Source organism: Chinchilla lanigera, unplaced genomic scaffold, assembly GCF_000276665.1.
Source record: "Chinchilla lanigera isolate Chin_1 unplaced genomic scaffold, ChiLan1.0 scaffold00048, whole genome shotgun sequence".
In the NCBI taxonomy this organism is placed as follows: Eukaryota; Metazoa; Chordata; class Mammalia; order Rodentia; family Chinchillidae; genus Chinchilla; species Chinchilla lanigera.
In genome coordinates, this window is record NW_004955449.1 from 16,730,629 (window position 1) to 16,757,735 (window position 27,107).

General features: G+C 36.9%; 1 protein-coding gene across 2 annotated transcripts in view; it reads right to left on the bottom strand.

Moving 5' to 3' along the window:
* The window catches only part of Gpd2 (glycerol-3-phosphate dehydrogenase 2 (mitochondrial)), a 108,330-nt gene that overhangs the window by 34,774 nt on the left and 46,449 nt on the right, over positions 1-27,107 (bottom strand). For both annotated transcript variants that reach the window (XM_005393415.2, XM_005393414.2), the window contains exons 7-8: positions 4,781-4,945; positions 3,795-3,939 (exon numbers count right to left, since the gene is read on the bottom strand). In XM_005393415.2, coding sequence (XP_005393472.1) covers positions 3,795-3,939; positions 4,781-4,945 — 310 coding nt within the window. The remainder of the gene's footprint in view (positions 1-3,794; positions 3,940-4,780; positions 4,946-27,107) is intronic.

Genomic DNA, 27,107 nt, shown 5'->3' on the forward strand with positions numbered 1-27,107 from the left:
CTAATTTTCTACAGTGTTAGAATTCTCTGATCTTGCACTTACATTATTTTTATTTATTTTTGCCTATAGGGGTTATCTGAGCATCAAGATGAAGAACTGCATTTTCCTTCTTCTGTATTTTAAGTTCTCAATATTTTTTTAAAAAAATTCTTTACAAACGTTGTGCTGGCCACCTTTCCAACACTTAAAAAAAATTAACTTGTAAAGAGGCAAGGTTTATTTTGGCTCACAATTTTGGAGTTTCTAGCCCATGACCAGTTGGCCCTGGTGCTTGAGGTGAGGCAGCACATCATGGCACAAGCAAGTAGCCAGAAAAATCACTCTCCTCATGGCCAGGACTTCAAAGAGAGTGAGGAGAAGAGACCAAAATCCCACAGCCCCTTCAAGGACACCCTCACCCTGACCAGCAGCCCTCTGCCTAGGCCCACCTCTTAAAGTTTCTGCAATCTCCAAACAGCACCAAGCTGGGGGCCAGGCCTTCAGCACTTGTGCCTTTCAGGGACATTCTAAATCCAAACTGAGCAAATACTATATTAATACTTTATAGCAGCACAATTTATAATCGCTAAATCTTAGAAACAACCCAAATGCCCATCACGCAAGGAATGGATAAAAAAGATGTATTTTTATACAATGGAGTATCACTCAGCTATAAAGAAAGATAAACTCGAGGTTTTTATAGGTAAATGGATGCAAACTGAGTCCACACTCAAAAGTGAAATAATCAGACTCACATGTGTAAACATCATATTGTTTCCCTAGTGTAAAAAGCTGAAAGAGTAAGTAAGATCCAAAAGGTACAATAGATACTGCGAAAGGGAAAGAACCTGCTCAAAAGGAAAGAACAACTGTGATGGAGGAAAGGAGAAAAGAATGAAGGGAAAATTAAAAAAAAAATACACACACACGTGCACACACACGATAGCTAAGATAATTGCACTACTAATTTCTATTAGCTCACTGAAAGGAACAGTGCTTATATTGTGCTTAATTTTGCATGCTTATATCTTGTAATCTGAGCAGCTATTTTGAAGATAATAATATGCAATATATCACTGTTAATTTCCTATCATCTTGTTTTGAAATCTGTACTGTTTTTATTGGGTTTTTTTTCTCTCTTTAAAATAAAAAAATACTTTAGTATACACAGAAAGCAACTACCCAACATGGCAGGTTAATACAGGAAAGTAGGATTCATTCAAAAAATATTTATTACAGGGCTAGAGATGTAGCTTGGTGGTAGAGCACTTGTTCAGCATGCATAAGGCCCTGGGATCAAGCCCCAGAACTATGGGAGAAAAAAGATTAGGTACTACATATTACATGCCAGAACCCGAGGATAAAGTAGTAACAAGACAAATACAAAATGATCAAAAAAAAAAAAAAAAAAAAAAACACTGTCAAACTTTATGCAAATTAGGCACTTTAGGAAATAATGGATCAGAATCTGAAAGAAGTAACTTGCGCAAGTCACACAGCAAACTGAAGTGATGAACAAACAAGGTAGTTCTATACCAGGGATGGCAACCCTTTTAGAGACTGAGTGCCCAAACTGCAACCCAAAACCCACTTACTTATCACAAAGTGCCAACACTGCAAATTTTGAAATTTTAGTTGAGAAAAACAGCTGTTGTTTGCTTGACTGCTGGGTGACTTTGCTCACGTGCCAACAGCAAGAGCTCTGCAGGCCTGCTGCAGCATATGTGCCATAGGTTTATCACCACTGTTTTAGACCACGGTATCAACTTAGCTTACCCTCCATACTGTCTCCCTGTCCACATACTCTAAAAAACCAGAATGTTTCACAATTTTAATAATGGCAAAACTAAGGTTCACAAAATAAACATGTTTTATCCCACAGAATATAATTATTAAGTGTTCTCTGATATCATGGGTGAGTAGTAAAGGAAATGTAAGACATAATATACATGAAAATATGTTGAATCCAGTAAAGTCTAAACAAATCTGGGGATCATGGTAATTATTCTCTGCACTCTGATTTTCAAGATGCTAAAAATTAATCTTAATAAACTAGCTGGACTTGAATATTTTTAAACCAGTACAAAATAACCATGTACAACTATATTTGGAATTACTATTGAAGAATTCTCTATACACAAGAAACATACATTTATATGTATTAACTCCTTTGTGTTTGAACTAAACTTCTGATTAATACTTTAAAAACTCAATTAGTCATCAATACATACATTTTTACGCATTCATAAATTTCTATAAAGACTATAGGTGCACTGGTGTTCCCAGCCCAAAGTAAGATAGTGAAGACTACCTACTTCATGTGGACATTTAGAAAATGAAAAGGAAACTTAGGAATTTTCTATAATACATTTCTTAGTCACAGTGTAAATGGCACAAATTGGATGTGCCTTCGATTTTCTACAGGAAAATTTAGTTACCAAATACCATCACCTATAACATAGCAGGACAGCATTCTAATGGAATACAGATGTTAAAATAAGTTAGTTTCTGTATGTCTATTATATCAAATATTAAAAGGCTTGCATGTCCTTTATGGAAAAAAATATTAAAATATGAAAGGAGTTAATTCTCACCCATAAACACATTATCCACAAATAATCACTATTAAATTTAATGTATTTCCAAGTCTTTTTCTATGTATTGAAAAATACAGAGAAATACATATTGTTTTGGTCCTATTATATATATAATCTCTAATCTTTCATGTTAAACTACCATTGTATTGTTAGTGCTTTCCCAGAAAACTACAGTTACTTATAATTCTTACCAGGCAGCACTCAAGAGTCTGAGGCAGGAGAACTGCCACACAGTGAGATACAGGCCAGGATGAATTACATAGCAAGACCTTGTTTCAAATTACAAAATTACAATTCTTAATGCCTATATAATATTCCTTTTTTGGATATGTTGTAATTTATTTATTCCCCCAAAGTGAGTAACAGAAGTAGTTTCTACTCTTTCCCAGCAAATAATGTCACACTGAAGTTACTATTTCATACAGAATTGCTAGTTTGCCTACTAGATTTACCATATATGGAAGTAAAACCAGTATATATGCATTCTGTACTCTCAGTATAGCTAGAGGGAATTTTTCTACAGATATCTGGAAATATACATTGGGTATAAACATTATTAGTAATTTGACAAACATGTTTCTTTTTTGACTTATGAAAAATTTCAAACATATAAAGTAGTAAAATCTTCCACGTACCCATTATCCATCTTAAATGCTTTTTCAGTTCTCTACCTATTCATTTCTTCATCCCCACTTATCTTTGTTAATTTGAAACACTGGAAATTACATCTGCTTTTTATTTGCTATAATATATTTTAAAACATACTTCCAAAGTTACAATCCTAAGAATACTAGAATAGCCAGCATTTTCATATTCTTCATAGGCAAATTTGAGTATTTTGTAAAATTAATTTTTACTGTTTCATTAAAATATGTCCTTCATGGAAAATTCTGCAAAATTAATTTTTACTGTTTTATTAAAAGTATAATTCAAAAATATTAATACTTAATCTCAAAGGTGACTACACTGGATAAAATATAGAGTGTAAAAAATAGATACCAAATCATTATCCCTTAGAAACAAGTACTGCTGCAAATGGCTAAGTCATTCTCAGGGCTGGTTTATATTGTTTTGGAAGAGCTGCTTTTCTTCTCCTCATTGTGAGCAGCAGTTAGACCACATATTATTAAAAAGAGTATGCAAGAAGAAATTAAATGCATAGACAATTGCTTGTGTCCCCCTTCTCGGGTGCTGGCCAGTAAGATGAAATGCAGTTACCTGTAATAGCCAGGCATCACAATATGGACACCCGCACTTGGCTGGCAGATAGCTGCAGCACTCTTATCATCCATTTTTCGAACTGTGTCTGTGAAAGGTCCCGTAGCATTGATAACACATTTGGCTCTCACATCAAATTCCTTCCCTGTAAAAGAAAGCAGCATCAATCACACACCCCATTTGTTTCTCTGCTCACTGAGGCTGTGGATTATTAATTCACCTATTAACTTAACCTATGGCAAAGTATATTGCATACTACACTAAGGGACATGAGCAGTCAGAGTTATTGAAGAGCCAAACAAAAGGCTCACTCCTGAGTAAATTTACCCAAACAAGTCCAAATTAAAGGGAAAAAGCATGCCACTTTTTCACTGTGTTTCTCAGTCTATTTACAAAGTACCCAGGATCAAGGTGCCACACATGAAGCAAGTAAAATGAGTAGATAAGCCACTTTCTCCTCACACTCACATGTGCAAGCAGCACTGCTGTGAGATAATGTATTTCCTAGTGTTGGTTTTATTCAAGAACGATGCAATTTTCCAACTGCCTGCATGGCCACAGGACCAGGGCAAGAATGACAATCTAATCAGAGCTAAAGGCGATTGACTTCAGCATTGTATAAATGACCTGCTTGTGTCACCTGAGTGATACTTTGAAACTTGGCACATTTCTTTAATTAATAATATGTTTTTGTAAAGACAATGAAATGCATTCATAGCTGTGGGAATTTTGGGGGGAATTGGTATTATTATTATTATTATTATTATTATTATTATTATTATTTAACACAAAGGGGAAAAAATTGTCAAGTCCCACAAGGAAAAATTTTCATGTTAAAGCCGTCATTGTTGACCATAAAGAATATAAGTAATGTGACTCTGAAGTCTGGCTTAAATGAAAGAAAAGTGACACAAAAAATATAATTTAGACATTATATAAGGAAGACAAATGCTAAGAAATCTCTCCTTCCCGAAGACTTGGCCTACCTGTGAGGACATCTTTGCACCGGGCCCCGTTCACGCGCTCTGTCCCTGTCTCGGGGTCTGTCCTCTTGAGCAAGCTCACCACCTCCATGTAATTGGCTGTGGCAGCCCCATACCTGGCAGCAGTGAGAGCAATGGCAAGGTTCATCCGTGCATCGTTGTGTTGTCCTGCGGCAAGGAAAAGCACCAGAGGACAGACAGGAGTCACCTCGAGCCACAGACTGGTGGTACAGAAGTGTGTCACAAGAGATATATCACATCTGTCCCTGTCGCCCAGAATATACATGATGGCTGGGCAGCTCTATGGGGTGTGATTTGAAAATACATGGGCATCCTCAGTCAGGCATTTACCTACCACTTCAGCAAGTACGTTTTGTGTGCCACAAAAAATAGAGAAAAACTACCCCTTTTCCAAGAAGCTGACATCCATTATCTCAAAGTTAAGAAATAATTATTCTCTCCATGTGGGAACATATGTATATGTCAGATTCTTCCTAATACAGAAAACCCATAAGCATGAAAGTGAAGCAATTCAAAACTTCAGAATATTTGACACCCCAACTGGTGTTGATGAACAATTTTTATGAGTATGCGCTCTATCTAATATTCAAAATCAGAATCTAATCCTCCATAGAGAATGTCTCTGTATTCCATAAAAGGATTTTTCTTGGTTAGAATTTTGATCAGGGCCCCTTAAAATGTAACATTTTTTTAATTGCACATAAAAGGTAAGAAATTAAGCAGGGCAAAATTTAATTACAGAACAATTCCTACCTGTATTGTTAAAGATTTATTGCTGAAAAATCCTAGTTAAAAAAAAACTAAGGGGGAGTCTAAGGGGGAAGATGATTAATCACTTTAAAATCCTGGCATCACTGGAGACTTTTTCTATTTATTATTGCCAGTGGAGTTAACGCTGACCAGGAAGAATTACTCTACATTGCTGGGGCCAGGTTCTCTGTGCCCTGAATAATTAATTACCCAGGGCTAGATGTATTGAAGCAGAGTTCAAACTCCCACACATTGGGATCAGTTCTATCAAGATAATACTGATAAAGGGATGAATTTGTAATGGATATTGTTGTTGATTTATGTTGCCAGCATACCAAACATTGAGTATAAATGGTTTATGTAAAGTTTCTTCCTTATGATTCAGTCTGTGCAGGGCTAGAAGCACTACACAAGTAATCTGTTCCAGCTAAAAGGGCAGTTATAAAGACAGAATCAATGACTGAAGGTTCTGTCGCCCCTCCCACAAACATCTTATTCTAAAACTGCTGAACTAATACAATTTTAGCCAAGCAGCTTTCCCCAAAATTATAAGCACTATCACAGGGAGAACATTCATTAAACCTCAAGATGGAAAAATTTTACTGTTTTGGACTTGTCTTATGCAAAAATGCATCCTGTATTAGCACAAAATATATTTTCCTACAGTTTCCTATACAAAAATTAAGAGACTGAAAGTAGGAGAAGAAAACACCAATGACAACTGACCTAGTAGAGCAATAAGTAAAAAGAAAAAATAGCAATTCTATCAGCTTCAACTTAACAAATCTGAAAATTAAAATAGTAGTGCATTCAAAGTTAAGTTTAAGAAAACAACTTTTTTAATGTACAGCTCCTGTCTAAAACTGGTCTTATGTGGCTATGGCTTAGCTTAGTGGTAAAGCATTTGCCTAGCATGTGTAAGACCCTGCAAGACCCCCAACAAGCATATCTGCACACACACAAGCACATGCACGTGAACACACACACACACAAATTTTTAAAAAAAACCCTACAACTGAAATATGTTCCACAAAGTTACATGCACACAGCCCACAGAAACTAAATAAAAAATTCATCTAAATTTTCTTTTCGCACCGGGGATATAGCTCAGTGGCATAAGTACCTGCCTGTAAGCACAAGATCCAGAGTTTGATTTCTGGTATTTAAAAAAAAAAGAACAAAAACACATTTTTTTTTTCTTTTCAGCCTAAGGAGATCACATAGTACTCATTCCACCCACTCTGTATGGTAGATGTTTATCTGTCACAATAAAACACCCTACCCAGCAGAGAAAGCACATCATAGTGCACTTCCCCCATTTGGGTGTGTTGACTCATAGACAGGATATATCTCTGGACAGCTTTGTGTAAATGAATTATTTTCACTCCTAAATGAAGTCACTGTTCCAAGCAACCAGGCAGAAATTCCACTTATGAAATGACAAATTTCTTGGTCAAGTGATATATCCATTACAAATTCTATGCTGAATTTGAAAATATAAAATTTTGATACATTTTAAAAATCTAAAAATCTCAGAATATCAGTCTGTCATACTTGTATAGCTTAAAGTATTAGTATAGTTCACCAGGCTCTGTTGTTTCCATACTAAAAAATGTTTCCCTAATTATTTTTTGTTTTGTTCTTTGAGACAGGGTCTCACTATGTTGTTCAGGAGCTGGCCTTGAACACACTATGTAGCCAAGGGTGGCCTCAAACTCACTGCAGTCCTCCTGCCTCAGCCTCTGGAGTGCTAGGATTGTAGGTGTGCACCACCACACCCAGAACCCTAATTATCTTCTAAATGCCAGTACAATCTAAAGTAAAGAAGATCAATGCTTCTTATTTTTCCATTTCCACCCCCAGCACTACCTGCCATGAACTAACTAACCAGGAATGTGACTTACTAACAAAGACCCTTTGTGACGTGTTACTCACCTGTCAAAATTCTTGACACATTATTCCTACGATCTAGGACTGCCAAATTATTTGCAACACCCTGAACATTCAAACCATTTTACACCTTCCCAACTTCACCTACACTACTGGCTGGGTACCACCCTGGCAACTGGAAAACTACTGTTCACCCTTTACGATCTGGTCAAGTATCTTCCCACGAGGCCTCCCCTGTCAGCACCGTGTCCCCTCTGAGGCCAAACTGTTCGCTCCTCCCCCTGGATTGCCCTTCTATCTCGCAGGTACCTTTTACAGTCTTTCAATAATACTATAGGGGCTGGGGATTTAGCTCATCGGCAAAGCGCCTGCCTGGCAAGCGCAAGGTCGTGAGTTCGGTTCCCGGTACCGGAAAAAAAAAAAAATAATAATACTATATTCACCCATTCATCCATCCACTCAAGAAACAAGTCAGTCCCCTGCTGCTCCTCCCTCCCTCCCCTCCTCCCTCTTTCTCTTCCCACGCCTTCCTCTCCTTCTCCTTCGCCCCTCCCTCCTTTTCTCATTAGTACCAGGTGCAGAATAGGTTTCCACTAAGTGTTAAAATGGTAAATTTAGCCCAACTCAACCCAAAATGTTAAACAGGTATTGAAAGTCTTATCTCTAACTGTGGATTGAGATGCCTCATCTTTCACTAAAAAATAATTCAGATATGAATAAGTTGATTGCAAGACATTTGAGGGGCACAGGGAAAATCAGAAACATGCAAAATTCCAGAAAAACATAAAAACTGAACTTAACTTTAGTCTTTTAAGTACTTTAACTAGTACTTAAATAAAGTTGAATAAATTTTAAATAAAGTTTGAATCCAACCTAAATAATAAAGTTGAGTAAATGAGAAGGCAAGGAGGAATGGTTATATATGATTTCTTCAGAACTTTTCCCACATGCTGCCCCTTGCTCTGCAGACTTTAAAGGTAATTATTATTTGCTTCTAAAAATTAAACAAGTAATTTTTTCCTACTGAGCTCAAGAGCTCAAACCTCCACCCAACAGCCCCCTTCTTTCTAGACATTCACCCTGATCCATGCACTTTCCCGAATTCAGGACAAACCTCCTCCCCCAGCCCACATTAAAGTTGCCCTGTACCCTGAAACACCTGGATGCTTGCAATATATGCTTCCTGGGTTATAGGTGACATATTTTCATTATTCTTAACTAAATTTCCCCAACTCCCTTTCCTGGCATTTTGAAAGGTATCTCAATGCCTCCCATAACTTTACTTCTGAAGGAAAAAGTTTGTGACAACACTGCATGTCACTGGAATGTGACACAGTAATACCACAACCCTACTCAACTGATTTGCTTTGAAGTTGAGATTTTCAAATCTGTTTCCTTAGAGCCAGGCAACATTATACTGTGTTTCACTCTTCAGCGAGTAGCTTTACATTGGCACTTGCACAAGGACCCAGACGGTAACTGTGAAAATCTGTTTCCTGCTCTGTTCTCGTTTGCACTTGAAATCTTACATATGTGCACATACTGAGCTTACAGCTCATAGGGGAGGAAGCACATAAGACGTGGAACTATAACTGTTTTCTGTTGTTTAGAAAAACAAAATATAAAATCTACCCACCAAAAAGAATAAAGTTGGTGGTGGTAGAGAGGAGTTTATCTTAACCCTCAGTGGTCCTGCACAACAAACAGTGAGGGGTATTTGAAGTGAAATACAGGTGACCACACACACTTTACATCTAAAAGATAGGTCTTACATTTAAATATTTTGGAGACAGCACTATTGCTCTCCTCAGAGTCAAAGTTTGGCAAGTAAGTTAACACGCAAAATAGCTGAAAAAAGAAAAATAATCACTGAGTGTGTGAGGACTATGAAGAAAGGGTAAATATGAAAAAAAAGGTAACAAATTAGTTGGCATTTTCTTGTTCCTGCAGGTCTAAAATTCTGTGCTGCTGTGAAAGTCTATATACAATCTTCCTTTCAATCCAGCACACTTCAAAATGGTCCTTTACTGTGTGCAGGTTTGTGTATGCACTGACCTGTCTGTCTGGTATCCACCTAACAGAGTAGAAAATCTAACTGTTAGAAAAATAGTTTTTCATTAAAATAACATGCACCCATAATTTTATCACCAATGAAAACTGTCACTGAGAGTATTTCTTTCGGTCTACCATTGCTCTGCCCTGGGGATCATGTGATCAGGTTGACTACTTCTAGCAAGAAGGGGAAGGAGGGCTGCGAGCAAGCTTTATTCCCATTTCCAACAAAATCCACAGAGCCTGCTTCATTGTCTCAGACCGAAAGTGTCACAATGACCACTCTGACAGCTTCCCCTTTGCAGTCTGCCGAACTCAGACTGTGCAGGTAGAGCGACAGCAAAAAAAGGTATGTTTACACACACACATACATGTAAGGGGATCAAATTCTGCTTTGAATATGTGGGATGAGTAAGTTTAAAAGAGAAAATCTGAAATGAGAACATAGTCTTCATAGCGACTGATGACAATATACCATGTCCAAAAGTACATCTGTTCTAGAAGTATTCATTGTGTGTAAGGAGTGGCAGGGCTCAGGGAAGCAAAGGGAGCCCCACGGAGAGGACCCACCCCTGTAAACAATGGTGCAGGGTGGCACGGGCCTTAGAAAAGCTGGGTTGCAGCTTCTGTGAGCGTCACCAACCTGGCTGGGGAAATGTGGCATACATTGCTTTCCTCTAGGCTTCTCTGTCCCACACATTAGGGGAGCAAGGTAACTGAAACCACACAGGGCATGTAAAGGCCAATCTTTAATAGTTGTTTTTCCCTTTCAAGATGTCACTTCTACATTTTTCCCATTTCTGGTTTCTCTAACTTTGCTCCACATATCAGAAAGAGACTGAGCATTTATAATGACCAAAGACATGCTTCATGAAACAAAAAGGAAGAAAAAGGCAAAATCAGAAATCATACTCCTCCACCACTGGATCTAAAATTAATCTGATTAATTACCTTTTATGGACTATGCAGTATTTTGTAAATATTGCTCCACTTCTCTCTCCCTGTAACATGCCCTCTGTTTTGTCTTCAGTGTCACTTTCTATGCTGATTCTGGACTCAGCCATCAGTTAGATTGCTTGGTAAATGGAATATTAGTAAGTGTGACAAAAATAGAGCTTCAGAAGAGCACTTGTGTGTCTCTGCTTGTGCTCCTGCCCCATGACAACATCATGAAAAAAGCATCCTCAGATTAGCTGATACCAGGAGGAGGATAAGAAATATGTGGCAATGCAACCCTGCCATCCTGGGAAAGGCTATGTCATTACTGACAGCCAATACCTCCACACAGAAGTGCAAGTTCAGCAGACAGAGAATCATCCAGGCAACCCCAGACAACATCAAAGGAGTGATGACCACTTCAATGCATGAGCAATAAAACCTGAGTGATGAAGGCAATGACATCGCAACAGCACGACTACCTATAAACTTAATCGTTGCTAATTTGTAATTACATCCAAAGCTTATATAACAGCATAAAGTACCAGAGATGTGACTATAGTATTAGTAGAACCCCAGTATACATGTCTGCAGAAGTACTGTTTCTTTCATTTATACTCTAAAGTGTCCACCTAGGCTTTAGATGTATTCACTAGTTTAAACTTTATTTAAGTTTAAAGATATTTTATATTTGTAAGTTTAAAAATCTTTAAATTTAGTACATTTTTGCAGAAGAGATCCAGTACAGACTTGTGAAACACTAAATAAAAGCATAATATTCCAAGTTTATGAATTGGGAGTAATTTTCTGTCACTTATTCACACTACAGTTCTCAAGAAGGGATCCTGTTAGCACTGAGCATGCAATCATTTTTATTATTAAATACAAAGGTACAATTAAATGCGGGCACAGGATGTGACCTGCATCATAATTCTGCCCAGCCTTTCTCTTCACAATATCTTTTTCATTATCATGGGCCTTTTGTTCCTTCATGTTTCTTTTGTCTCACCCTAAATTCTAGAATAAGCTATTTACGATCTGCATAATTAGCAATCAGGGTGGATCTGCGGTCTTTGGCCCCATGTAAACGAAACGTTGTCAAATGCCTAACATGACATACTCAAGTACATAAAGTTTCTATACCCTCAGGACTTTTCTTTCTTGCAAAAGTTTTAAATGAATCTAATGAGGAGTAAGTTTTCTAGTTCTCAGACAGTTAAGAATCTAGCTAGAGTTGAACAAAAATGAAGCCACATTTAAACTGCAAACAACAGAATGCTTTGGGTATTCATTAGCTATTTCTGTACAAAAATGTTCTATACATTAGTTTACAATGAAGACTCCCTGTGCCTGCTCCAGGACAATCAATTCTTGCTCTAACACAAGCCAAAAATAGTTGTTTATATATTTTAGGAGGAAAAAGGGAAAGAGAGCAATGTGACAGAAATTAATTGAAATAAAGTTGGAAAGGAAAAAACAAAACATACTATAGAGACTTTTTTATGGACTACACAGTTACGGAGCCTAAAAACCCTGGACAGGCTTCCTTGTTCATCGTCTGTGAAAGGCACTAAACTCTCTGGTGAGCCTCCTCAGAGTGCCCAGCTTTGCAGCAGGTAGTTCTCTTTAACAAATTACTTTCCAGACAGCTGGTATCTTGATCTAAGGAAACTGACCTGAGGATGCTGGAGATTCATTTCTCTTGAAAATATTTGTTGAATACCTGCTATATGCCAGACACTGAGCAAGTATCACTGTGGATATCAGAAAGTGGAAAAGGTCAGATTGATCCATTTGCCCTCAGGAAGTTTACAGCTATGCTGGAAAGTTACAGGCTCCCAAAGTCTTAACCAGTCCCTAGTATGCTTACTTTGTCTTTCCAGTTTTCTTAAACTGCCACCAAACCCAATGCTCAAAACATTTCTTCTCTCTCTTTAGTTCCAGGAAAATTTGTAAAGCTTCTTGCATAGCAGTAGCTTCAGGTCAGGTTCCATATATACTAACTCATGCCAGCTGCTTCACTTAAGGTTCTAGTCTGTCATCTATGCAAGGGAAATGACAATGGGATTGGCACAGAATTATTGTGAAAAATAAATCAGGTAGTAATGTATACTGAAACACAACAGTGTTCAATAAATGTCATTTATTACTATATTTATCTTTTATTAAAGGTAAAAAATTATTGGAAAGCCAAAACTTTATACTTGCAAGTCACAGTTATTGCTTAAAATGATTTCTTTTAATTAAGGGGGGAGGGAACCTTGGATATTTTCCCAGTACTAAGTGGGTTTTTTTTTGTTTTTCTCTCGTTTCTTGCCTTTCTAAATGGTTTTACTGCTCATCAATCTGGCAAACCTTTCCTAAAATTCATAACAACTAATCTCTAATCTCTTTCTCCCTCTTTACTTTTTACCTCTGACAAGTTTGTTTGTTCTTTTTCTTTTATCACCTGTTTGTCACAAAGGAAAGGAGAACAAGAGAATGGTTTTCAACTGAAAGGAAAATGCTGTCGATGGGGTAAAAGACTGTGTAGAAATAATAGAATTACTAAATCCTAATCTAGGGGATTTTATTTCTCTTAAAAACTAGAGAACCTCTGCTAGTTTTTACAAAGTTAATCAATATTAGTTATAAATGTAGTATCCTGGAAAATGTCAGAAAGCCTGAGTTCTAATCCTTTAACCACTCACTAACAGGTTGTTTCCATAAGAGCTAACTGTTGGATACTCTAGTTTGAATAAGCCTTGCAAAGAGACAGCCCTCCCTCCCACAGGACAGTAAAAAGGCCCACTGGGGTGAAGGCCTATAACCCTGCTCTATGCAGTCTAGACTGAGTGACCCAAGGACTTCCATTCCGTGTTGCACTGGTTGCAGCACAGGACTTTGCCCATGGTTCTATGTACCATAAATCATTTTTTTGGTCCCTTATTTTTCAGCCAGCTTGGCTTCCCCAGCATTTCTACTGCTGCTCAGTGTCCTCTGAAAAAATTCCTTTTCTCCTAGAGTTGGTGATTTTTTTTTATTCGCCTATGACAAAAATCCTAGGCCAGTCTTTAGGTCTGTGTTCACGCTACAGAATGGAAAGTGATGGATGATTCGGTGGTATCTCTCAGCTCTAACAATTCTTTAAATTGCAATCACAAGTAAGTCAAATAAGTCAACTTTTAGTTCGGAACACAATTATATAATAAGCCAAAAGAAGTTTTCTGATGTAACTAAACTATCTCTCATCTAAGGACTGGCAAAGGAAATGAATCCTTTTACTTACATAGGACTCTCTCTTTAGTCCTCCTCCTCATGTGTGTGTGAATACATGCACATGACTTTTTAGAAAGTGCTCAAATGGCTCAACCTGCCCCAGGGTGATTCTGAGTGTGAGCTACATAATAAACACATGGAAGCACGTGCTAAGGACCAGCCAGGGAATACTAACTGGAGGCAGCCTTTTGAGAGCCTTTATCTGTTTCACAGTGACTCTTGTACCTTATCAGATTTCTCTCTCTAATCACAGAAGATTCCACATCTTATCAAACTGTTATCAAATCAGGCTGACCAGCGCTCAACATCCTGACTATCTGAAAGAAAGCTCTGGAGTGCTGACATGAACAGCAGGCTACCTCTACTTGGCCCTGGCCTGGCTGGGCCTGGAGACTTAGCCTGCCTGAGTTCAGAACCAGCCCACGGACAACAAACTCAGGTTCTGAGCACATCTTTTTCTTGAGGCTGTTTCTTCAGCTGTAGAATAGGGCTAACAGCCATTTCTCTGTTGATCTAGTACAACCACTGAAATGGCCAGGTTCAAGCAGGTGTAAAAGCACTGTGAGAATGAAATTATGGTCAAAAAGACAGCCTTCTATTAAACTGACCTTCCTTCTCTCTTTCTTGAAGATTGCCTTTTATGTCCAAATAGTAAACATTTCTCAGCTATCAGAATAGTACCTCTTAGCAGTCCAGAGTCAGTGTTTACTGGGAAACTTTATTTGAGGATTGATTCTCCAAAGGAAAAAGAAACAGAAGGTTGGAATTTAATTCTGAGATGGCTATGATGATGCACGTCTGTGAACCCAGTTACTCAAGAGGCTGAAGCCAGCCTGGTCAACTTACTGAGACCCTACCTCAAAATTAAAAAAAAGCGGGAGTGGAGTTATGAGCATGTAGCTCAATGACAGAGTACTTGTCTAGCATGTTTAAGGTCATAGGTTCATTCCCTTGTACAAAAAGAAAGAAAGAAAGAAAGAAAGAAAGAAAGAAAGAAAGAAAGAAAGAAAGAAAGAGAGAGAAAGAGAAAGAGAGAAAGAGAGAAAGAGAGAGAAAGAGAAAGAAGGGAGGGAGGGGGGAAGGGAAGGGAAGGGAAGGGAAGGGAAAGGAAGGGAGGGGAGAAAAAGAAATTGTAACTACAAAAGCAAAATATTCAGGTATACATCTTGACTAATACAACTTTAACACATACTGTTTCAATCTATGGCAAGAACATCCAGTTGCTCTGCTAGAACTCAATGGTTACTAAGCAAAATTCAGACATTAATCTGATTACACAAACAGGTTTGCCCTACTGGATGTTTTCTTAAACAGGCACCAGAGTCATCCAATTTACCTGAATATTTCATTTCTCATAAGAACAAATAAATTAAGAGCAAGAACTTGGTTCTATCCCCTACCATCACTCCAGGAATTTGGCTCTCTATCAGGACAACAATGCCTTACATGTAGGAAAATACTTAATCTTTTTTCCTAAACAAATCAATCCTTTATGGCTGTGAGTTGTATTAATACCAATCAATTTACCACAACCTGATCACCTCAAGAGAAAAAATAAAACAGTGATTCTTTATAAGTAAAACCATATGCTGAGGTAAAAAACTGAGATTTAAATAAAAAGTCAGCCTAATTTCATTACCTCCTAAAATAAATATTTATCTTCCAGATAAAAAAAGACATAAAAAGACGTTTATACACAATATACTTAATAATACAATTATGTCAATATTACAAGTGCATATATCAAATTTTATCCCAGATGTTATAGCCATATTTTTATCAACAGATTTGTTGACAGAAAACATCTGAACACATAAAACTCCTCTGCATTTGGGAAGGAGCACATATCAATACCCTCTGGGCTTGAGAAAAATGCTTCCAATATTTTAGACAGTTTGATTTAAATTTGCACTCAAAAAATATGTAAGAGTTTACAAATGAAATAATTCAATAAATGATCTATGGACTTATTGCTGATAAACTATGATATAAATTGCACATAAAAAGAATCGTACTACAGATAGTTCTTTCAACATGAGATTCTAATGAATGTTAAAATTTTTCCCTTTGTCCTTGAAATGCTGGAGCATGGTAACATGCAACAAGACTCGAAAAACAGACAGACCACATGCTTCCTACTTCTAATCATTTCCTGTAACTTAAAAGAATGAATTACAAATTTAGATAGTACACAATGCCACACCAAATTAAAAATATATTTACTGTCCTTACTTCAGACCTTTAAATACAAAGCTGGTACATACCTTAACTATTACTAATATTTCATTTTTGTTTTATCATGAAGAGTAAAAAGAATCAGATTCTATGTTTCTGTGAGTAAGGCTTCCAGCCCATATTCCCAGAGATTCTCAAGGTCTCCTGGAACTATTTGTCATGAAGATCTTATTAGTTTCAGAGACAGTCAAGGTGCCCTTGCCTCGCCCTGTCATAATTAAAGGCGACCTTCAACCTGGAGGCCCAGCCCTGCCCAGCCACTGAGCCAACCCTGACCGCACCTGCAGACCACAAAAGGCCTCACCCCTCTGGAAACTACTGTCCACCAACAAACCATTATCTGCCTTCAGGCAACCCTAGCCAGGGGAATCCCTGACGCTCAACAGGCTGTCACCCTTCCCTGGCACATACACCAAACGCCAGGCTCCTTGCCCAGTATCAGGGTTCTTTTTGACTAGAACTTTGTTCCATCTCAGCCTGTTTAGCCAGAGCTCTGACAATCCTTTCCCCCACAAGTTATGACCTCTTTTGGCTTCAAAGAGTTGCCTAGAGCCCAGAGCTGGGTGTGATGGTACATGCCTATAATTCCAGCACTCTGGGAGGCTGAGGCAGGAGGATAGCAAATTGGAGCCCAGCCTGGGCCACTTAGTGAATTTGCAAAAACCTGTCAAAAAACATATATGTAATTTATACTTTATATATTAAAATATACATACTATATTAAAATTCATTATATATTTTAATATATATTTATAGCTAAGGGCTGGGGATATCACTCAGTGCAAAGGTCCTGGGTTCAATCCCTAGTGTTGAAAAAAAAAGTTGCTAATATCCTCCAAATACTCCCCTTCTTCCCAAAGAAACTCCAAAATACTGTCATACATTTGAGTCCTTGGATCACCTCACAAAGAAGACTGCGGCTCTGCTCAGACCGTTGATCAGATCCCACACACAGATGAGGAGTGGGATGGGAATTCAGATTATCCATCAGCTCACTCTGAGTCACGTTAGACCTTGAAGCCCTATCTGTGGCTGGCTCACTTCTCACACTCTAATACCCTGCCTTGGAAAAGTCCTGCTCTCAAATATTATTGAAGGGTGTTCACATTTTAAGGACAAACAATCTTATAGGGGATATAGTCGAGGTTTAATGCTACTCATATACCTATCAGTAGACTCTGTAGATTTCTTATTATCTATGGGAAATAAGAAAAAGAGTACCCTCCCTACTCTGTCAATATCATAATCTCAGGTTACAATTCAATTTTACTTTTTGAGGTCTTAATTCATCTGGTCACAAATAAATTTACATGTAAAAAATGTGGAATTCCAATTAAAAGTCAAGCTTCAGAATCAAAGACTCAAGCAGACTATAACAGACTACTCACCTTAAGAAGAGGGCAAAATTATAATGCTCCATTAAAATACAACTTAAAATACAGCATATTAGTCTTTAACACACATCTCCAAACTTTGGAAGAGCACGGCACAAAGACACTTTTGTAAAACACCCTCACAGCACTTTGATGTTACCGTATGTTCATTAAAAGGAAGTATTACTACTTACATACATAAGGTACATAATGAATTCAGTATGTGTCTAGAGTTGGCTAATGCCATTAAAGCACATGCCAAAAGCACAGACTATAAATCAAATGTGATTTGTCAAAGTAAGATCTTAATATGGTACAAGTTAAAAATAAATAAATAAAGCACCAATATCACTATATGGGATTGGTGAGGAGAACTAAGCCCAAACTGAGACCAGGTTGCAACTGACATGCCTTTTTTCTATCTATAGCTTTGGCTATTCCTCGCCTTCTTCCACCTGGATAAGTACAAAATTAGCATGCATCAGGGATTCTGCACTCTCCAGAGGGTTTATATCTCTAACACTGATTTAAAGACTGATATTCTTTCCAAAATGCTGACATAAACCAGTTGGGCAGGCACAGATTTTTTTAAAGCCCATATTACCCAAGTTTTGAAAGATCTAGATCATGCTGAAAACAGAATATGGAAACACTTGACATTAACTTATTAACTCATTTCCAATTCAAAGATTTAACAAAAGATCCAAAGGGCAGACATACTTAGAGGCAAACCACAAAGCCATCTACCAATAAAATAAGAAAACCTAAGTAGTGGATACTGTGACTTGTCCAGGAAATGTAAGCTGAGAAACAGATACTGTCCTATGGGTTGTGTCTTCTCTTTCCCATATTTTCACTTGTCTTTCTGGACTATGGTTCCTCCATATCAGCATCAAATCTCACCCAAGACTCTTCCATTAATAACACAAACATGTTTCTTAGGTCCTGAGTTTCCCGTGTCACATGCTGTTTTTATTCACTTGATTCCCAGTGCCTATAAAATTCAAACTAAATGCCTTACAACGGCACATCTGGCTTCCATGACCCAAACCCTTTACACTTCTTCATACCTCTAGCTCACTCTGTATTCAGGCTCCATACAATTGTCTCCTATATTCCATATGTCTGCATGCTTCTGACTCCAGGGTTGCCTTTGACATCCTCCCCCACTGATTCTACCTGGTGATACCACTCTTCCTTAACATTCAATAAAGCATTACTTACTTAAGGACACTTGCCTAGATCCCCACACCCACCTTAGGTATGTGCATGGCTGGCACAGAAACTCTCAGATGCTACTGTAAATCATTGTTAGCTTGTGTATCTTCCACTCATCAAGGCTAAGGCAGAATTACAAGTTCCTGTTCTGCCTGGGCAATTTAGCAAAACTTTATCTCAAAATAAAAAATAAAAAGGGCTCTGGATGTAGCTCAGTGACAGATTATCCCTAGTTTCAATCCCCAGTACCAATAGGAAAGGAAACATTTCGTGTTATTCTATCTAGTACCTATGTTGCCTGGTTTACAGATGATGCTAATATGTGATTGCTGAATAGATGAATCCATAAATAAAACTGATAATCATATAAAAACCACTAAGAATATCCTATCTAGAAAAATACAAATCTATACATTGTTTCAACTTGCAATGCAAAATGTTGCCTCCTCCAGAGTCTTTCCAGGCATCCTAAGACCATTATGATAAAGCCAATCTCGATGGATAGAGTACAAAAATACAAGAAAAATGTTACAAACTAATATTTGTTTTCATGGTTGCATAGATGTGGGGATGATGGAATGTAAGTTTGGCCTACAGTGAGCACACCTCATTCAGACGTATTGTATGCCATATTTAGTCAACTTCTTCCCAAGAGTCCACATCAGGAAGTTCAGCAGTATTCACATTTTTTCCCATCTTGGAACTTTTCACAAATTTTCTGGAGGACAGATTTATCAAAACTAACTGGAGGTAACAACATTCAAACCAGAGGTCCTGCTAACAGAAAGGTCAAAAATGCTACACTAGATAGACATAGGCTAGTCAAAAAGCCATGCAGTTTGGGGAAACTGTAGCTCTAGTAGCACAAACATGAGATCAAAACTCAAATAGTGCTTTATAGGTGAACATTAGTCTACAAGAACTCATAGCTTGTGAGTTGACAGCGGAGAATAAGATTGTTCAATTTGTATTTCCCTTTAACACACTAGCCAAACATACACACATCGACACGCACAATAAAGCTGAGTGCTCCTCAGGGCTGCAGTGGTACAGAATTTTCTACAAGATGCCCATTTTGTTCGGGATACAAGGAAAACTGAAAACAATGAGCGTACATAGTCACAGACAGCTGAGCAGCAGAGATGCACTCCAAGCTCAGAGACCACTGCTTCCTTCAGCCCTTGGGAACTTCCCTTCCTATAGAGGGTGGCCCTAGAGGCTTTTAGTAAAGCAGGACTCCTTCCTGATGTAAAGTGCTGTAACTGTCTTAGCATGAGTTACGAAAACCTCCAGGGCAACTTGTATTGGTGGCCCTGTCTAACACCAGAAAAAACATGATTTCCATATCAAATACAGGTAGTAGAAGTGAAAACTGGGGAATTTCTTTTTTCCCAAAGCCTTCTACTAGTGTTCAGCCTTCTAAGTGCCTGTTACCCTGTTGATTTTGCTCAGAATTTCCAACTTTGTTTCATTCGGCCTCTGTGGATCACTGCTCTGGACTAACTCTTACTGCAGCCAACAGAATAATTTCGGTAAGAGCTGCTACAATCAGATCTTCCCGATGTTTTAACTATATCTAGTTCAGTATTTTTGAAAAATGGCTAAAATGCCATGAATCAAAAGGAACTAACAAAAGGTTAAGTACTCTGAAATCTACAGCTCAAAAAGTCCACACATCTCAGGGTAGGGAGCAGCTGGGGAATAAGGAAAAAAGTCCAATCACATGGCACACATGCAGCCCTCAGTTATACCTGGGTGCAATTAAAGGCGCCTTGAACTGAGATACACAATAACGAAAAAGGGAGGTGAGTCTAAAATAAATTTAGAGCATGAATTAATTCTATTCATATTTGGGTGAGATGTGGAGAAGACCCAAGTTACATTAAACAGCAAACAGAGCAAATTAAAATAATTAGACTTTAGTGAGAGAGATGTTTAATTGCATCTAGGTATTTATATTACTTTAATGGTACTCTAAGTTGTATGCATATTTCATTATGTTTGTGTTAATAATATTTATGCTCAACTTTTTTAAAAAAATGAGTTATTTTGCTGCTTTAAAATTCAACATAGTTGGCTAGGCATAATGGCATATGCCTGTAATCCCAGCACTTGGGAGGCTGAGGCAGGAGGACTGCTGTGAGTTTGATGCCAGCCTGGGATACAAAGTGAGTTCAAGGCCAGCTTGACTGCATGAAGCTTTCGGGGGCGGTGGAGGGCATCAAGACCCAAACTATAACAAGTTTCAACTACTAATTCTACAATCTAGCCCCAAAAGTGTAAAGGTAAAATTGTGAAAAAACTCATTTGTATGTATTCCTTACAAATATAACTAACACCTTGGTAGATTATCTTCTCTGGAGCCAAACAGATTATTATTTTAGAATGTGAACTGTCAAACTAGTTTCCTTATTACTCTTAATATTTACTCATATCACATGTTATATTAATATACTCCTTAAATCATTAGAACTCCCCTCAGAAAGCATGAAACACATAACCTCCATATTTTTTTTCAAAACTCAGCTCTGCTCATTAAACAAATACACACATGGATGTATGCACACACAATACATACTTCTCATACAATTTATATAACTACTATTCCTTTTCTGTCCAAAACCAAATATGTATTCTTGCATTCATTGCAGAAGTATTAGTAATATATAATTTGCTATCTATTCAGAATAAGTAGTCTTTGAGAAGAAAATGGTAAAAGTAAAGATGATTAATATATATATAACTCAATTAACTGAGAAGAGGTCATATTAAAGGCTGGTGGTAAACCAGAAATCTTCTCTTTCCCAGTTTTAAATTTTAGCTATTTTTAACTTGAAGAAAACTCTAATGAATGAATATGATGATTCATGCTTTTATTTTCTCTTAAGACTGAAGTCACTTTGTAGCCCAGGCTGGTCTCGAACTTGCAAACTCAGGCCTCCTGAGTGCTGGGATTACAGGCATGCACCACCACACCCGGCTTCTGAAATGGATTTGATTACAGCTGTTTCTCTCCTTTTTACCAAGCATTTTTCAGGGAAAAAACTCTTAACCTCCTAGAAAGGCTGCTAGAGAACATGGTATGAGGGTTAGGACAATGGATACCTGGAGATGCTGCCCACAGAAACATGAAGTATTATTTGTAGTACAATAAAGTAGCCAAAACAGTTCCTGAGTGTCAATCTTTATGGATTCTTGATAACAATCTTTATAGCCTTTTATTTCCTATTCATTTCCTCATATTTCAATATCAACTATTTCTTCCCCGCACTTTTTTTTTTTCCAAACATGGCCTATAAGATTTTCTTCTGAAAAAGAATTACTTTGAGATGAATCACTGGTAGTTACTTGAAGTTTCAAAATGCAGCATCTTTAAACATGGCCAGTGATTTCTTGGGCAAAGATTTTCCCACAATTTCTACAACAATAAGAGAAAGCCCCTCACACTTTAAAATGTTAACTTTAAATTATAATTAGTCAGCTTCATTTTTAAATTTTTTAAATGTTCCATTAATATGAAGTATATCAAGATAAAATTTTACCAAGAGGTATATAAGCGCATGTATTAGTATAACACAGACCCATCTATTTAAAAGACTGTAATTATCATGAGCATTTAGTCTGACTAAGCAGATTGGCATTCAGTGCAAGCAGACAACATGAACTAGGTTTAAGCAAATTTAAACAAATCGCAGCATATTTTATAATGATAATAATAGCACTTGAGACTCACAGACTAATTTTACGCTTTCTGTACAGATAAAACTAATGGATGTGCCATTTCTGTTGTGTCCAGAGAAAGGAAATAGGATTTTCTTTTTATTTATAAAAAGAAAAATGAATATGTTGCTTGGCGGATAAGCCAGTGAGTATATTCGATCTAAACAGCACAGTTATGAAATTTAATTTCGTAAGGTATGGTTTTGGATGCTTTTTAAATTCACCATTTCAAAAATAGGGTCTCATATTTAGGGAAAGCAACATCCACGCTATTTGGGGCAAAAGTAAAGTTCTACTATTATCTAAGAAATAATAAGGAATGCAGAAACAAGAACAGGCAGAGTAGCTTGCCTTGTCTGAAAAGCAGAGAATATCCATTGCACAGAGATTATGATTTCTAGTGCTCACTTCAGCAGCATATATGCTACAACTGAAATGATATAGAGAAGATTAACATACTCCCTGTGCAAGGATGACATGCAAATTCATGAAGCACTCTGTATTAAAAAAAGAAAAAAAGACTATGGTCTCTAATGGCCATAATCCCTACTTGAAGGAGTCACAGTGTATTGGAGAAATGGCTACTTCCAAGGGCAGGGAAAAAGGGGTTCAAGATCAGCCTAAAATATCTTGTCATAGCAGATAGCACCAAAGTCATCACAGACGACTGACAGTACCTTAAAAGGGCCCAGTAGCCACCTTGAACAGGTGCCCATGGGCCAGGGATTGGACAACTTAAACATCAATAACTCTAATGGACTGATACACATCAAATACACATAAATTCATGACTTTATATTGGTAATACACTCCAAATGTCATTACATTCAGAAGATGCTAGAAAGATAACACATTACTTTTGGAAACTAGTAAGTAAAATGGAAAGGATAAACATAGCCAGATCTTCCTAGATATAATGCTGGTAAATAGTTGAAACAGAAAATTTCAAAATAATCAAACTAATAAAGAAGGAAAAACAATTAGAGAAATACTATTTTGTAACCCTGTAGCCACAAATGAAATATGATAATTAAGTAGACAGTGATTATAATGACTAACTCTAAAAACAAACTTTTGGAGGAGAAAGACTTGCAATGGAAATTCACATCCCTACTTACAAAGTGTTTTCGATGAAACAGTTTGATTCCATCTCCCTGAAGCTTATCACCAAAGCTGTTCTATCTCTTCCCAATAAAGTATGTCTCCTGTTTTTCTTATTCTTTATAAGGTCCTATCTCTTAACTCTGGTTGTTTCTGTAACTCACTTCAATTAACAGGATGTGAAAGTGGCACTGTGTGACTTCCAAGGTTAAGTCAAGAGAAGGCTTGGAAGCATTTCTGCATTGGACTCTTGTGTGCTCACTGACATAAGTCATAAACCACATAAGAAGTCTGACTGCCTGGTGAAAGAGTCCATGGGAGCCATATGGAGAAGGTAGGAGAGATGCCTGTAGAACTTCCAGTCATTCCAGCCTTCCCAGGCCGAGCACCAAACAGCTAAGTAAAATAGTCTTCAGAAAGCCCAATCTCAGCTTCATCTCACTGTGATCTCATGAGGGACACCAAGTAAGAATCACTAGCTGAGCCCATCCACCCTCAGAATTATGAGAAAGAATAAACTGTTACTTTAAACCACTGATTACAATTGGTATTTCTTTTAACAACAGATTAATAGAGGAAGTCTAACTACCAATGTATAAGAAATACAGAGGGCCTATCAAATGAAACCATTAGGAAACAAAGAAAGGGATGGGAAACCTATCAGTAGTAGTAATAAATTATTATTACTAATAATGTCAACTAACAATGCCAAAAATAATGTCAATTTATAGGAACCTTAACTAGTGTTTTGCCTTTTCATGAGAGTTCTTAAAAAAGAGACTATGAAAATTATGAGACTATAAGAGATAGCTGAATACAAACAGACATTTGATATTAAGAAAACATCATTACATAATTTGGGTATGATATTTTAAAACAGAATCCTTAACTTGAAAGGTACAAACTAAATATTCATGGATACTGGCAGATAAAATATGTTACAGGAGTACAGATGAGAGTACAGATAAAGTCAGACCATGAGTTTTTTTTAAATTGGTGTGTGTGCCATACATAATAAATAATTTGTTTTGAAGAAATATATATATATTTTTATCTTGAACGTTTTAATACCTCTCAACCCTTTCCTCGCCTTGCCCCACTTCCTGACAACTTGCACAGCCAGAAGTCTCCTTGTTTCCTACCATATCTCCTTTCTCTTTTTAACTCTTTGTTTATATTTTGGGTTTCTCATATAAAATCATGCAATATTTAACCTTCTATGTCTTATTTCACTCAACATTAATTGTTCTCCAGATCCTTTCATTTTTCTATAAATCATGTAAATTCTTTCTTCTTTATGGCTAAGTAAAATTCCAATGTGTATATATAGCACATTTTCTTTACCCAGTCCCCTGCTGATGGGTACCTAGACTGTTTCCATATTTGGCTGATGTGAATTAGGTGGCTATAACCATGGGTTATAACCATACTGTATCACTACAGTATGATGTCTCTAATTCTTTGGGGAAAATATCATAAGGAGGTATAGCTAGATCAAATGGGATTTCTATTGTGCAGTTTTGGAGAATTCTCTATACTGATTTGCAAAGTAACTGTACTAGTTTACACTCATGTCAACATGTAGAACAGTTCCTTTTTCCCCTACATCCTCTCCAGCAATTTTGTGTGTGTGTGTGAGTGCATGTGCATGTGTGCTTGATGATAGCCACTCTTACTGGATTAAAATGAAATCTCAGAATTGTTTTGCTTTGTAGTCTCCTAATGGTTAAAGATGCTGAACATTTTTCATGAAATTACTGGTCATTTGTACTTCTTTTGATAAGTGCCTATGCATTTCCTTTGCCCATTTTTTGATTGTTGGGGGGGGGTCTAGTATGAGTTCTTTATATAATACAGATATTAATCCTCTTTTGAGAAGACTAGCTCACAAATTTTTTCCCCTTCTGTAGGTTGTCTCTTCATTCTGTTGACTATTTCCTTTGCTGTGTAGCTTTTTAATTTAACATGATCTCATGTTTATTCTTAGTATTATTTCTTGTACTATTGGGGTAATGTTCAAGAAGTCTTTCCCTTTGCCTATCTTTCAGTAGTATCACTGTTGTTTTTATATCTAAGTCTTTTTTTTTTTTTGGTTTTGGTTTTGGTTTTTCTCTGGTACCAGGAACCAAACTCACAACCTTGCGCTTGCCAGGCAGGCGCTTTGCTGCTGAGCTAAATCCCCAGCCCGTATATCTAAGTCTTTAATCCATTCTGATATAATTTTTTTTATTTTAAAGAGAAAAGAACAAAAACAAAATAACAAAAACAATACAGAATTTCAAAACAAGATGATAGGAAATTAATCATGGTTGTTGTTATATATTGTTATCTTCAAAGTAGTTGCTCAGATGACCAGATATAGGTATGCAATATTGATCAAACAAACATTAACTGTTCCTTTCAATAAACCAATAGACATTAGTAGTATGATTATCTTAGCTGTCTTGTGTGTATATATATACACATATATTTTATTTCCCCTTCCTTCTTTTCTTTCTCCTTTCCCTTATCCCAATTCTTTCCTTTTGAGCAGTTTCTTTCCCTTCACAGTATCTACTGTACCTTTCAAATTTTATTTATTCTCTCAGGTTCTTATACTAGGGAGACAATATGACATTTACAAATGCAGCTCTGATTTCATCTCACCCCAGTAAGAATGGCTATTATTAAGAAATCAACTAATAACAAATGTTGGAGGAGCTGTGAGGAAAAAGGAACCCTTCTCCACTGTTGGTACCAAGGCAGACTGGTGCAGCCACTTTAGAAATCAGTCTGGAGAGTCCTCAAAAAATTAGGATTAGAGGTCCCATTTAACCCAGCTATTCCCTTCTGGGTATTTTCCCAGGAGAAATAAAAAAACATCATATCACAGCAATATATGTGCACTTATGTTTATAGCAGCATAATTTGTCACAGCAAAATCTTGTAAACAACCCAAATCCCCATCAACTGAGGAATGGATAAAAAAGATGTGGTATTTTTATACAATGGAGCATTACTCAGCTATAAAAAAAGATAAACTGGAGGATTTTATAGAAAATGGATGTAACTACAGACCATACTCATAGGTGCTATGATTTTATTACATTGGTCTAACTTCACTCTTCTGCACATAGAAAACCAGTTTTCCTAGCATCACTGGTAAAGAAGCTATCTTTTCTCCAGAGTATATTTTTGCCCACTTCATCAAAGATCAGATGGCTAAATGGTACATGGATTGCTTTTGTGTTTTCTATTCTATTCCATTGGCCTACATATCTATTTTTGTGCCAGTATCATGCTGTTTTTAATACTCTCACTTTGTTGTATACCTTGAAATCTGGGATTATGTGCTTCCCATTTTATTCTTTTTAATCAGGATTGCTTTGGCTATTCAGGGTCTCTTCTGGTTCCATATAACTTCATGACTTGTTTTCTATTTTTGTGAAGAATGCTGGGATCATCACTGGCTACTGATTTTTGTGTGTTGGTTTTGTATCTTGCCATTTTGCTGAATTTAATAGCTCTCTAGGCCATGAATTTGTAATTGCTGAAAGCGCAAGTTTCTTGTATTAGTTCCCTAACTTTTACATATGACTGAACTTTCCATAATAAAAATGTGCCTACTTTGTTGAACTACTTGGTCTTTTTTTTTTAAGTATGTGACAAATTAAAAAACCAATGGTAGCAGAGGAGGTATGCTATAATAATCTTTATTTTGTAAAGTTCTTTTTTTACCCAAAATAAATTATTTTATATCTTCATATATCCAAACGATCCAGACATTTAGTTATATT